Here is a 14,812-nt window from a genome sequence, read left to right as displayed (position 1 = left end):
AGAGCCGAGTAGATTTTAGGGTAAATCTACTCCTCTTGGAACCCAAACCTCTCTTGCCTAGAGTTGCAGAAAGCCTAGTTTTACCCTTCAGTTATTCACATTTTCATCTCCTGGCTCTACAACCCTACTCCATCTCCTCTTTGTTCAGCATCTCACTGCAAAAGCTGATGCAAGGAGCATACTAAGAATAGTACAGCTGGCAGAGCACGTCTCCTGGCACGCTCAGGAGTTACTGTTGTAGGGCAGAAGGCTCTTGCCAAGGTTACGTTCACCCCAGAAGAGACACTCCCAGAGCAGGGTTAATAGCAGGAAAAAGATAAAATAAAATTTTAAAGAAATAGAGCAAGGACACCACACACCTTTGGGACCATTTTGGAAACATGCTTTTCCTCTTCAGGTCAATTCACAAACACTTGGCTTCCTCCTTCTTGCTCTCGCCTACTCTATGGAAGGCAGCATTTAATGAACTGGCCTAGCTTGGGGTTAAATGAATGTTTTGGGGGTGTTTTTTTCCCACCCATTTCACACGTAGCCACAGATGCATTTTAGTTGCTTCCCTCTGGAGGTAGAGACTAGCTGCAGGTTTCCAACAGGTTCGGCCCTTTCTGGTTTGCTGGCAGAAAACCCGAGCCCAGCAGAACCTGCTTAGTAAAGACCAGGGTGACAGCTGAGTATTTTCATTAAGAGACAGATCACCAGACACCACTTTCACGCTAGGCAGGAGGTCTAGAAACAACCCAAGTGCCTGATAAAAGGCAAAGGCAAAGTCAGATACCGCTACCTCCTTCGGGAAGAGACCCAGAAGTCCGGGATTCGCTCACAAACCTGCTTGAGATGAGAAATAAAAATACTAAAGAAAATGTCTGATCTGATCTTTGTGCCAGATTTGGCAAGAAAGGTGTCCGGTTCACAGCAACATGGGAAGGGTTGGAAATACCGAATAAGCGAGAGAACACGTGGCCTGTAAACCACGGCATATATAAGAAACTAGCCATCTCCAGAATGTGACAGCACATATAGAGACCGTCTTTCTAGGACTCCCCCCCCCATAAATTCCTGCATCTCCTTACAGTTCAATGGACAAGGCCCTTCCAACCTGCAGCATCCTGTCACTAGAGACTGGTTCAGGGGGACCAGCCTTGCTTCCATCTCCAAGGACCAGAAACCCTGCTGCTGTTCAGTAGGCGGCTGAGCCATTGCTGCTTTGTCCAAGCAAAGCCGAGGCGGTTGTCAGGGACATTTCAGGCTGCCTGCAGCATCAGCTTGGGCAGCCAGCAGGAAATCAATAGGTCCTAAACCTCTGCGAAGGCCTTTGCTTCAGGCAGTGCACAAAGCTGGCAATTGCACTGTCTGTTCTCGGCTGTGTTGCAGAGGTGGAGGTGGTTGCAAAGCAGCTCCGATGTGCTAAAAGCTGCAGGGGTAACTAGGTGCTGTCCCCCAGAGTCCTACCGGGCTCCAAAGCATTCCAGGTAACTTGGCCCGCTGTCAAAAGGGAAACGCCAACTCCACTAATTTAGAGCCTGTGGTTTGGCAAGAGAGCATCTGGCCTGTCACAGGGGAAGGAGTGAGGGGAGAGCAAATCTGAATCTCCTGCAGAGGGAGGCATTTGCCACTTTGAACTCTGTGCCCAATATAATGCACTGGATGCAAACCTTTTAGATGGCAAGGCCTGTGGAAGACAGCAGGCACTGACACTAAGGCTGCCTCCACAACCCCAGACAAGGTGTGCCCTGCACTGCTTATTTCAGATGCAAGAGGCCATGCAAGAAGAGGTAACAGGCCAAGGATGGACTGTTTGATCACTAGGAAGAGATCCACATCCTTCATGGGAGAAAAGAATAGGGCGATTCTGCGGCGCTTAGCTCCCTGGTACCTGATACTACAGCCTCCCCCAACCTCCTCTCTGGATTTAGCATGAGCTCAAGTGACCACATAGATCCACCCCTCTCCCAAACCTGCATAATGCATCCAGTTAGAAAGATGCAGACCTTTTAGTGCGTCAGGACAAGCCACCAGAGGCTCTCCAGCATAGCCAGCTACCCCCAGTCTCTCAAACTGCAGCACCCCAAGGAGCTTGGTTTCAGCAGTCAACCTCCAAGACAAGCCTTCGGACCTCCCCACTTCCATCCCCGTCTCCATGTGCAATCCCTCTTGCGTTGGTCTCCAGCGTGGCCTGACCAGTCCCCCGAACAAATGACAAAAGAGAACTAAAACAAAGAATTGTTTAATTGCTTAACCCTTTCTCTTCCAGGGACCAGAGAAACAGAAATATTCTGCTCCTTCTTACAAGGACAGTAAGGCTTGTGTGTTACCTCTACAATTGCAAGGGCAGTTTGAGACACCATCTTTAACACTGGAAAGCTAGGAGCAATGGTCTTTGCAACATCCAAAAGAATCTCAGAGTTTCCTCAAGGAGATCTCCACTGCTACAATACAAAAATAAAAGGAGGCATCTCTGCATATCCTGGGTTAGAAAGAGTTAACCAAAAAAGAGCGAAAAAGGGGCTTCGCCAGAGGAGGGGGTAGAAGAAAACAGCAGAGGTAAGTAAATAAAGCTACATCTCTTCCCCAGCATGTTTTTTCTTCACCAATAAATAGGAGTTCCTCATTAACAAGCAATGAAAGCAGACAACGTGCCCCCAAAAAGTGACGGGAAGGAGGGGCAAGAGCCAGAGGGACTTCCCCTCTTCAATCTGACTAATATTTCTCTTTTTAAACAAAGCAGCCATTTTTTTTTTTAAAGGCAATCCACTGCTCTCGTAGCTTTGTGCTGCAGCTGGCAGGTAGGGGAGCTGCTCTGTCTTGCTAGGGTAAAAATAGCTGTCACAGCATAAGCTCAAAGGGAAGTGACATCTCCCAAGGAGCCAGGGGTTCTGTTCTGTTCAAAGCCTCCAATCTCAGCCTATCTGAGAGTTTAAAAAAACAAAAACCCAAAGCCTAAAAGGCATTGCCTAGCATAAAGTGGGAGAGGGAAGGGAGACAGACAGATGCATCCAGGAAGCCTTCAGCAAACAAAGAACCCCAAAAACAAACACAGGCCACTTCAAATAAAAATAAGAAACCCACACAAGTGAAAACCATTTCCTGCCGCCACTGGGTTAAGAACATTGAGCGCCTGGGACTGCTGCCACACTGCTGGGGGAGTAGCCTGGACACAAGTGAATGGGCTCAGCTAAGTCATGAGCAACATGGACTGCATTGCTCAGATGTTAACTTCAAACAGACTAGAATGGGAGAGGTGCTAGGGCCCCTACCAGCCAAGGGCTGGCTTGACCCAGGCAAGTTGCCCAGGTGGGGAAAAAAAAGACGTGGGGCAAGTTTGCTGGACCTGAGAAACAAAGAACTGCTGCTGAGGGTCTGTAAAAGTACCTTGGAAGCCAGTCTCTGCTCAGCTGTCCGGCATGTTGCCAAAGACCCAGGAGCACATTAGCCCTGGGCCCCCCCCATCCACAGAAAAATGGAGCAGACACTGGCTGCCTTTGAGAGGCAAGATGTTCCCACCAAGCCCCCCCATCAAATTGCATCTGGTGGAAGAATGAGCACTGCTTGTCAGGGGTCTGGCTGCACCATATTACAAAGGACGCTGGCCATGGGACACGGACCTTGTTAGGTCCTTTGTGGCTCATCCTTGCTGTACGGAAAGCAGGTAAAGTGGTGTGTACAAAAGTTGAGGGGAAGCCAGTCATTTTGATCAGCTAACACAAAGCCAGCTCTCCCATCAACACCTGGCAGCACTGAGCAGCCAGAGAAGGAAGAGTGGGTACTTGTCCTTCCAACGCAGGTATGGGAAGACCAGGGACTCTACCGTGTGGAAGAACAGCCGTAACATAGCACGCCCATACACACGCACACATACACACACCCTGTGCCCCGGAGACCAGCGTCAGCACGTTTAAGTCTTCGGCAGGAAGAAAAAGACAGTGCAGAAAGATAGTAAGATCTCCAAAGGCTCTTTGGTCTTAGTTGATAGTCAGAAAAAAAAACTCCTTAACTTGGGCTGTAGCACAGCTGTGTTAGATCTATTTGATATATTTAATGCTTGGCAAGTGTGAGAGGAGAAAACAGGCTGAAAGTTACTTGGGATGCGTGGAAGTACAGTGCTGCATTAAAAAAAAAGTTGTGGTTCTGGCTTTGAAGCCAGCATGAGTAAGGAGAAAGAAGAGCAGTTCCTGAGAGGACCATTGACCCACTGCAAGGACTTCCTCCACAGCTTGTACAGGAGGGAGGTCACATCCATCAGGAAAAAAAATCACCTCAGCTGATGAAATCCAGAGCAGTCAACTGCACTAAAAATGCCAGCCTCTAAAAGCTCAAATGCCAGCTAGGATGGGTGCATGGCAGCCACACTCAATTGTAGAGCAAGGAGGGGGCTAGGAGAGGGGAAGGTAAAACAGGGCTAGCAGCAGCATGGGTGGAAGAGATGGAAGTGCTGTTATCAGCCACCTTCCCTGGGTAGCTTCAGTCACGCCAGTTATCCCAGCCTTAAAACCTCACGCCCCATCTCCTTTTGTTACCACCATCTTTCTTCGTGGGGTCACAAGTCACAGAGGAAATCAATACTTGTGCTGGGAAAGAGGTTCCTCCTCCATTCAACTGCATGTATTCAGTGTCTCCATTTATGCATCAGCTAAAGGAGATGCCCAAAAGACAGACAAGTGGTGGCCAAACCCTAACCGATATAGTCACTTTCAGCAACCGTGTTAGAGCCAGTGGCCAGAGAAAAGTCCCCTCGAGGTGTTCGTGGGCCAGATGGACTTTCTATGATCACCAGCCCTGAACCTGGGCCCAGGAGCCAAGCTGGCAGCAGAGCAGCTAAGCCAAGCATCAGAAACCAAGATCGCTGCAGTAAAATCATTCTGTAATCCCTGCCCTAGGTTTACGTTTTATTTAGCAGTTTAACATCCCCTCTGCAAATGCATGAACGGAGGCGATGCCCCTTCCGCCAAGCCATACAGCAGCGTCAGAGAAGGTCACCAGCTTACACTGCTCACAGACAACTCAAAATATCCTTACAGGGACTAAATTCCACTACAGGCGAACCCAGACTGCATTGCCATGCTGCTCAGTAGTGTGACAGGGGGGAGCGGGGAGAGGTGGTGGTAATTTAACAAGAAAGCCACTCCTGCCCCTGCCAGCTTGTCCTACTCTGTGCATAGTGTGAAACAGTGCAGCCGTTCATCAGAGAAAGTTCAGAACCAAGGAAACGGGGTTCCCGTTCAACAAAGCAATTAGAGGAAGGAGAGGCAGGTCTGTTTTAGCTGGGCCGGCACTGGACTTGCCCCTCCGAGCTGTCTTCATCATCTGAGCCTCCAGTCCCGCTACTAGTCAGTCCTGTGATCCGGTAGCCCATGTTCAGCAACATCACCTCCAAGGGATCTGCATTCATTCGTCTCTGGTTAGCTTGGGAGGCACCTTCCATGTCTTCCACCACGCGGCCATTGAGGGTTTCGCTCTGCAAATGAAAAAGGAGACTGCATGAGGAAGACTGTGCCATGAGACAACCTTTGACTCATGCTAACAAATACTCCAGGATAGCAGGTATAATTCCTACTGCTGCCCTCTGGAGCTCAGGATACCTGATGGGAAAACAGAGTCAAGTCAAATCCTGTTTAATGCCACAGGCTGTATCTGGTACCTAGTGGGTCTGACCCCATTACAACCCAGCAGCATAGACCTAAACCACACAGGCAGCCACACAGAGAGGGCAGCATTTAGAATAAACAGACATTCTCCAGCATGTAGGACAGAGGTGGACATAATGGCTTGATGGCCCAGTTCCTGCCACCTGTAGGGGAATTCAGAATCTAGCCATCTCTGCTCAGCTTTGGCATGCAGGAGAGCTCTGCACTGTACAGCGACTCAGAAGCACAGTTCAGGCATGAAAGTCCTCACTGAGATAGGGATGAGAGTAACTGCAGCCACATCCGCAGCTCACAGAATGGCATTTGCAAACACATGCTTGGGCAGAGTCAGAAGTGCTATCCTATGCAGACACAGTTTCCCTCTTGTGCTACCCAGGTTCACTCGGGATACCCAGTGTTCCTCTAAGCATTCCATAAGCATCCCCTTGTTCCATGAGCAGGAGAGGAGCGATCAACCCAGAGTGGTAAAACCCAGGAGTCTCTTTCCAACACAGCTAGTTTTCCCTGCTCCCTGTAAATCAGTCTTTGCAGTCCAGTTGCACAAAGGCAGTCTACCACCTGGCACAGAGTCCCCAAGCCCACTGGCAAGTATTTCTCTCTTTACAAATGCTCTTACCTCTGGCCTGGGATTCCAAAGCCGTACGACTGGATCGATGCCACTGGTTGCCAAGAAGCAGTAGCTTGGGTGAGGCTGCAGGCAGTTCACAATCGACTCATCCCCTTGCAGCACTCGCACAAGGTTGGTAGTGTCTTTCTCCCAGATGAAGAAGGAGCCATCATCCGAGCCACTGACAATGTACTGCGCATTGCTGAGGTGGAGAGAACACAGATACAAAGAAGCTAGCAGTCACACCTTTGCCGAAAGGTGTGGGGCAGCATTCTGGACAATTAAACCGCATCCAAAGCACTAAGGGTCATGGAAGTCATATGGGAAAGAAGAACCCTTTGCTACAGACCACAGAATGAGGATGGGAGCTGGCTGTCCCTCGGTAGGAAAGCCAGCACTTTGCTAACTTATCCTCATGCGCATACAAAACTGTAGTTCAGAAAGTTCACTTGCGACAGACCTCTCAAAACTAGCCAGGGTTTCACTGATCATTTAAGGGGCCTGCCAGTATCTTATACCTCACTACTGAATAATGAACATCAGAAACCTATGCACCTCCAGCTTCACAACTGGCTATTTCTAGATATGGACAAAGAGGTGGTTTTCTGCCTTGTTTCCCCCTCTTTCCAATCCATACAAACAGGCACACTGAAAAGATTGTTACCAGAAGAAAAAAAAAAAATCTCTATGCTTATGTGCTATTTAACCTGTGAATCTAGAGAAACACAGAGGTGGCTTCTAGTTGTACTGACAGCGGCAGTCGCATCACTAATGCTTCTGGTTTGCAGTTGGGTTTCCTTTCACAACTCTGAAGGCAGAGAGAGGCTGTGCATCATGACACATCCAGTCAATGGCAAAGCTCTGGCGTACTGTCCAGATCCGCGATGGCAACATACCTGCCAAAGAAGTTGGCCTCTTTGATATCCGTGGTGGTGTTGCAGTGGCCACAGTACCGGTATTTATAGTCATAGCTGCGCTCTCTCAGCACCATCTCATCTTCCGAAATGGAATCTTTGCGGCCAGTTGCTCGCAGCCGGATTGGGCCACTCCCTTTCTTGTCTTCAGCTGGAACATTAGTGAAGAGAAAGAAAGAGTTCCCCTCTTTACACATCATGCTTTGGAGAGAAAGCGTTGTGCATGCAAGAGACTACTCAGCTGCCAGTTCTAGCTGGTGGTTTACATAGGGAACAGGGCTTACCATGTGCCCTTTCTCTATACCCTTCCACCAACCTACCTCAAGTCCCTTCCAGCAGGGCCATCCCTAGAGCTCCCGTACAATCCAAAAACAAGAGAATGGCTACCTTTCAGCTCAATGGCTCCCACAGTAGATATGATATCACAACTGGAGCACTTAGCCCAGTTCAAAAAGAAAGGGAGGAGAATTTTCCACACTTAAGGAGCAGCTGCAGCAAAAAAGACAGAGCATGACACACCTGGGAACCTAGATCTCTCTGTCGGTTAAAAAAAATAGCAGGACTGGTCCTTGAAAGCATCAATTACAAAGGCAACTTTCAACTAGAAGATCAAATCATTCTCTGGGCATATAACTGATAGCACCTAACAAGCCTCACTTTAGGGAGCTATAATTCCGGGGGGACATGCTTCCTGGGGTTACATTAACATCCAAAGAGAATACAAGGACCATGCTGAGCACTGGCACCCACCGTTATCACTTTTAGAGAAGAGGGCTGCGTTGATGTCTCGGTCAAGGGCATCACAAGCGCTGCTATGTGCCTGTTCCGGGAACTTCCCTTTAAAGTCATCCAGACACTCCAGTGCTTCTGCCACATACTTCAGTTCGAAAAGGCAGCGGGCGAGACGGAAGTGGGCCTTCAGGTGGCAGGGGTTCAGGGAGATAGCCTTCAAGCAGTCTCTTAAAGCGTCGTAATGGTCACCATCCCTGCAGAAAGATGAACACACCCTGGAAGTGGACAAAGCCTACACATCCACCAGCCACTCCCAGTCCTGGAGCTATCTGAAGATTTTCTACTTCCCCAGTCTCCCCATGTGAAAAGGCTTTCCACTTACTCATTAGCACCAAAACCACTTGCCTACTTCCATCCCAGCCACCAAGTGAACCCAGTTTATTGACTGACACAGTACAGAAGGACCAGCGCCTGTCTGAAGACCTGGCCCCCTGCTCGCTCCCCTGTCAAGGTATTGCATATAGGAAGCCCCATGCTTTGAGCTACCAGGCTACATCCTACAGAGCAAACATTACAGGTGCAGACCTCTGGCTAACCAACAGCAGCCCCCTCCTCAAAGCAGCAGGGCTTTAGACCAAGGCCCTGGAACAGAACACAGCTTCCATTCCCCGCAGACAGTAGCTCAAGAGTACCCCTGTGTGGCCAAGTAAGTAGCAGCATGTTTCACTGTCCAGGGATCAAAACAACCAACTAAACAAGGGATCACAGAACCACCGCAATTTTATATTCCCTACAAGTCCTGATCCCATAATGTGGCAATTCTTCCTGTTCTCAGTGACAACCTGTTATACCCTTGAGTTTGGCAGGGAGAACTGAGGGGCTCTGGAGTGTGTCAGACATTCCTGACAAAACTACCCTTAAAACACCAGGCAAAGCCACCCTGTCTTCCTTGCAGATTTAAAAATCAGATGCAAAGATTAAGTGAATGACACAAGAAATATCTTAACCCTCTTGAGCAGAAGAGCCAGAGCCTAGACTGTTGGTACCATGCTTTGAACACATGCACAGGTGCAGAGTACTCAGTTTCATGGCTCTTCTACTGATTTCACACACCTGGCACAACCTCTCTGCACCCTGAATGGTCAAGAGAGGGCACCAAGATCATGACAATATATATAGGTTATACCTCTCTTTCTGAAGCCTGAAACTTAGGCCTCAGCACTGCTTAGTACACCAAGCTCTTTGGTGCACAGCTCCATAGCCTCCTGCAGAAAGGTCCAGTTCACTTACCACTTGCGCTTCATGTAGGCCGCAGCTCTGTTCCCATACAGCATGGCATTGTTGGGTGCCTTCTGAACAGCTTTGCTGTACAGCTGGATGGCTTGAGTCCACTGCTGGCAGGCAAAGGCCTCATTTGCTTGCTGCTTAATCCTTTCCAGATATGGAGGCAGCTCCACCTGAGGGCTACAGACATGAGGAAGAGTGGGGTCAGGATCTTCCCAGGGGTGGGGTGGGGGGAAGATTTAACCAAATCAGAGGCAAATATTTAACCAGACCAGACTACTGAAAACCTGATACTCCAGATCACATCCAGGGTCCATATTCTCCTGTTTCTGGCATTGATTTTTTACCAGATGTGCCACAGGAAGGTACAAGCAGCTCTTATAAGTTGGGTAACTTGCCCTTAGGGGATGTTCTTTATAAGCCCATAAACTAAGAGATGGCTTATGCCTTGGAACTCAAAGATGATTCCTAATACTCATTTAACAGTGAGTGCTTTAATTATCCATATGGAGCCACTCAATCCTTTGAGTTCTACTAACACCCTTTGGATCTAGTATCTTGTGGCAGCGAGTAGTGTAGATAGTGTTATTGGTTTAAATTTGCATTCAGGCATGCGAGAGCTCTCTTTGAGATGTCCACAAAGATCATTCATATGATTTTTGATATGTCAAAGACATCTGATAAACCAGCATTTTAAGGCACAGATGAAGGTGTTAAACTTCAGGTTTGCCTCCGCTTCTCCAATTCCAGGTAGTCCTTAAAAATCAAAGTAGGAAGGAGGAAAGCAGAGCAAATAGCTGGGAACAAGAAAGCTTTGTATTCATCCCCAAGACAGTACTGAATCAAATGCCATTACCAACCAGTGGCTGCAGAGGAGTGCATGCAGCTATTCTGGTGGCATTAGTTCAAGCGTGCAGCAAATAGGTACCCACATTACAACCAAGCCCTTTTGCCAACCGAGGGACAAGGGGACCCAGCAACAATCTTTCACCAACCACAAACCACCCTCTTCAGGTCAAGGAGCAGAGACCAGCTGTGGATAAGCAAAGGAGTTCAGTGTCTAGGCTTAAGGCCAGGTATCAATTTTACCAGCAAAGAATTTTACCAGCAAACAAGTAAGAAGATCTCTACCAACAGGATCTCCCCCATCAGGCTCCTGAAGACCCCTAACAGCTAGCAGATGAGCAAACCCCCAAGTGAAATACCCGGAGCAGTCACTGAGTGAGTGAGTTAAATGGAATCACATTCAACACAGCAGCTTCAGATCTGAACAGGAGGACAGGGCACAGAGCTCTCACCCAGACAAGTATATCCACTTACCTGACATGGGCTCGTCCCTCAGACAGCCGGAACCCATTGCTGTGGAGATGGATGCCGTTTGACACTCCGTTGGTTGATGTTTTGCCATTCTGCACTTCTGAAAGGGTGCAAACAACACACACACATCAAAGTTAAGAGGGAAACCAGGTAACAGGCCAGACAGATCTCCCCAATCCAGATTCAGACCAGAGGTAAGCAGCTACAATTCCACAGACTTCAAAGAGAAGTCTTTCTACCTCTAAGCACATACATTAGGGAGGAATAGCTCAGATACCAGGTATGTAAGCACTACAAGTTCCCTCACACCAGAACTTGAAAGGAAAAAAGTTGGATGCACTTAAAGCTGTCTCCTCACATAATAGAGGACAAGATGAAACTCATATGGAAGCCACCTTCAACAAGCTGGACTTGGGCATAAACAATCTACCATATCTGCCTTTGAGTACCAGACCACAAATGTTTTAAAAGTCTGCTGTTTCAGACAGAAGGGTGGCTTTTCAAGCTATAACCCTTAGGATCATCTCAGGTTTTATAGGTGCCTGGAAAACAATAATTGAGAAAAATATCATGGACCTGATGAAGGTAGGGGCTGAGCAAGAAGGAGAAGCAAGATATTTGGAGATTAAATCAGCATTGCAAGCAAGGGATCTTTGCTCTTCGTTACTCTTGAAAAAACAAGATAAAAAAGCCCTTATCTCCATTAAACTTTTGAAGGCCAATAGCACCCACAATGCTTGCCCCTTCTACACAGCTTCTCATTTTCATATCTACAAACTGTGCCTGGAACACAAGCGAGGGGCAAGTACTGTCATGTCCATACTGGAGGTTGGCAAACTCAGGGAGGATGTGACAAACCAAAAGACAAATTATGTCTAAAGCAGGGCTAGAACCCAGGAACTCGTGGCTCCCAGTCCCACACTCCTCTCAGCACACCTCCTTCATTAGCTTATCCAGAAGACTCACTTGGGTTGAAAATATCATGAACTGGCTTCCAATTGTCTTTTTTTTTTTTGTTCCCAAGCCAGCTTCCAAGTAGTTCAGTTGCACACAGGAGCAGAAACCAATGGTTAACAGAGAAGAGTGAACTGAATATAACAGATAAGCAGCCACCCAGGACATGCCAGGCAGGTGAGAGGGTTGGGAGGGCTCTACATCCTCCCTGGAGCTGCTGAAAGGTTTGGTGTGGAGACACCCACTAATGGTGCGATGTAAGTGTACATGTGCCCTCTGCCGGACAGCCTGAAACAGTGCAGCCTCTGCCCAGAATCTGTTCCTGTCATTTTGCTGCAACTACAGCAGTGGGTGGGAGGAAGTTAAGGATTGAGACCATCTCCCCTCCATGTCCTGCCATCGAAGCTGTGGACTCTCCAGGTACTATAACTCAGCTGATTAAGGTACTTTTGGGGAGGGAAGAGAAAGTAGAACAGGGCTCTTTGATTCACCAATCCACCTTTGCTTGGGACCCATTCTGTCACCTTGGATTAAAAGAAAGTCCAAATGCACTCTTAGAGGCCCAGCCCAACCGAAGGTATTGCCATGAAGTGAGAATACAGCCCCAAGGCCTTCACAGTGCTAAAGACTAGTGGATTTCCAGCAGTGGAAGAGGATAGACCTGCCAACTTTATTCTTAGGCACAGTTTTAAGGCAGTCCTTCACTCCTCACCCACACCTCTTGGCATTTCAGTTACTTCTGCATACTTGCTCTGTGAATGGCTTTTGGACCAAATGTACAAGTCGTGCTGCAGAAATAGCCAGGCTACTCCCTGCCCCAATTCAGTTTTCCGGTTCCAGCCCAGATCAGATTTCATGCTGGAAGGTGTCAGAGTGTATAACTTGGTTATGCCTGGCTCCCCCTTCCCTTGCAGACTCACACTTACCCACTGAAGTATGGCACTTCTTTGGCAGGAGAAACGTGTATGGCCGTTGCTTGTAAGTCAGGTCAAATAAGTAGACCTAGAAGGCAATGGGAAACCATGAAAAAGAGGGCAGAAGAGTTCATGACACACTGATGCAAGAACTATAATAATGAACAAGGCACCACACTCCCATAGAGCTCAGAATTTTGCCTTCTGTCATTTTCAAAGTTTGGTAAAATGTTTAACACACACACACAAAGACAAAAAGAAAGCAGTATCCAGCGTTGCGACAAGAAAATACAGCTTCAGAGAGAACTGTGCTGAGACATGGGAAGCTTGTTCTACTGAATCAATGGCAAGTAAATACCGCAAGAATTAACCGGAGACTGACTGGTTAGCAAAACTAAAGAGGCTCCAGCTATAATAGGATAATATCTGAATCATTCTATAATACAACAGCCTATGCAAACAGGGCACTGAATCACTTCTCTATGGATACGTGACAATCATAAACATTCATCACTGGGGAAAGGAGGCAAACGAGTCACAAGTGAGGCAAGCTATCTATAAGCAAATGCCAAGACTTCCTTCCGGCAGAGAAGCCCAGAATTCAGTCCCATGAAGCCCTGAAATAAAAATGCACTGCCACATGAGCTGCCAACCCAGATCAGACCCATGATCCATCTAACCCAACAGCATGTGTCCAAGACCAAAATAAACACAGGTGCTGAGAAACATGCAAAAAGCCCTATTTGGAATACCCTGCCCAAAAGGCAAGTCCCACCTTAATCCTCACTAGTTAATACCATCAGCAGGATTTTCTTGTTTCACTGGAATCTAACCCAGCCCTACTTCTGCAGGTGTTGATCTGTAACAGGAAGAGATTAATAACAGGTTTTACAGAGGACCCAAGAAGGTCACCCAATTCTTGGAAAGAAAACTTAAATACTCTCAGTGAAAGCCATAGTCTCTACTTGCACCACTCATCCTCCAGACTCTACTGCAGAACTGGTTTAGTGTTTCACTGTAGATTTTAGGGAAGATTGCCAAAGTGGGTCACTCAGGCCAGGAAAGATTTACATCTCTTCTGGATGGGAGAAAAATTAATCTGCAAAGCCACTATGAAATACTACTCAGATTGAACACTCCATCTACCTCCAAGGGAAAGAAGGTCATTTCTAACAATTAAAAAATGAATCTGGTCTGGAAAACCACCCTATTCACACTGTACTATAAAACATAGGTTTCAAACAGCCTGGCACACTGATGCTGCTCTGCAGAGTTTAAGTCAGGCTGCAGTGACCCCAGCTAATAAAAGCTGCAGGTGAACCTCACACCTAGACTTCAGGTCACAACCTACCTGCTCCCCTCCCATGTTAACCAACAGCTCCGTGCCATCAGGACTGAAGGTGACATATGTGGCTACTAGAACTCTCAGGCGATTGTTGTAGTCGGGTAGTTTCACTGGAAGATGTCCTGAAGAGAAGAGAGCCCCAGTATAAGTTACTTTAACTTGTAACCATCAATAGCCTGTTTCACCCTGACCATTATGGTTTATGGGAGACTGCTGGGAGGAGCATGCACATGAAATGCAGTCACATTCTAAGCCATTTTATACTGTCACAGAGCCTGGGATGACTTCCCACTTCCTGAAGTGCTCCAAGCCAGTGGTGCTCAATGTTTTCACCATGCAGGCTTACCAGGATCGAGCCTCACCCTCTGCTGCCCTTGCCTACCAGGATCAGGCCCTGTGGAAAGCCCTTCCAACCGGATGACATGGCACTGAGGACTGGATCTGGCCCATGTCAGGAAACTTGTTCTCAAACTTGCGTAACTGTCTTTTCATGTCTTTTTAAAACCTCTTTGGCATGGCTATGCTTATGTGTGGAGGAACCAGACCTCTAAGACTCATGTTTGCAGATCAGCTCAAGCCCAAAAACAGAAGAACACGATTTCAGCAAAAATCACCAGAACTGGGGCTTCATGGCACTCGCTAGAATTGTAGAACTGACCAATTTGTGGAAGGGTACGTATGAATACCTCATTTTCAACACTCCAGTGTGTCCCTGCCAGACTCACTAGGGCACAGCCTAAAACTGACTGCCTGACTATGCAGTACTGAATGGCCAAAGACAGACTGAGAGATCCCACAGTGGGACTTTAGAAAAAAAGCTCTTTAGAGAAGCCTCTCTCTAGTCTGGCTAGGAATATTCAGTCTGTGAGCACAGCAGTTCTAACTTGCACATATTAAGTGCTTTCAAATGCACTGAATGATGAGCAGAGATGAAGGAAGCCATGCTGACAGCCCCAGAAACAAAAGTCCTGCTTCTCCACAGGATAGGGAGAGCGCAAGGGTGTTGTGCTACAAGTATTTCAAGCAAGGTCCTGGCAGGACTCTCTCTAGAGGAGGGTTTAAAGCAGGGGTGGGCAAAATGTGGCCCATGGGCCAGATGCAGC

General features: G+C 47.7%; 1 protein-coding gene across 1 annotated transcript in view; it reads right to left on the bottom strand.

Moving 5' to 3' along the window:
- Positions 1 to 2,208: 2,208 nt before the first annotated feature.
- Positions 2,209 to 14,812, bottom strand: part of WDTC1 (WD and tetratricopeptide repeats 1) — a 27,372-nt gene continuing 14,768 nt past the window's right edge. The window contains exons 8-15 of the mRNA XM_019512496.1: positions 13,716 to 13,831; positions 12,377 to 12,452; positions 10,500 to 10,596; positions 9,186 to 9,359; positions 7,914 to 8,149; positions 7,146 to 7,314; positions 6,259 to 6,451; positions 2,209 to 5,452 (exon numbers count right to left, since the gene is read on the bottom strand). Of these exons, the coding sequence (XP_019368041.1) occupies positions 5,255 to 5,452; positions 6,259 to 6,451; positions 7,146 to 7,314; positions 7,914 to 8,149; positions 9,186 to 9,359; positions 10,500 to 10,596; positions 12,377 to 12,452; positions 13,716 to 13,831 (1,259 nt within the window). The 3' untranslated portion in view covers positions 2,209 to 5,254. The remainder of the gene's footprint in view (positions 5,453 to 6,258; positions 6,452 to 7,145; positions 7,315 to 7,913; positions 8,150 to 9,185; positions 9,360 to 10,499; positions 10,597 to 12,376; positions 12,453 to 13,715; positions 13,832 to 14,812) is intronic.

Source organism: Gavialis gangeticus, unplaced genomic scaffold (genome assembly GCF_001723915.1).
Source record: "Gavialis gangeticus isolate Ggan-Ray unplaced genomic scaffold, GavGan_comp1, whole genome shotgun sequence".
Classification (NCBI taxonomy): Eukaryota; Metazoa; Chordata; order Crocodylia; family Gavialidae; genus Gavialis; species Gavialis gangeticus.
Note: the sequence above shows the minus strand (reverse complement) of the source record. Positions and strands in the feature narration are given on the sequence as shown.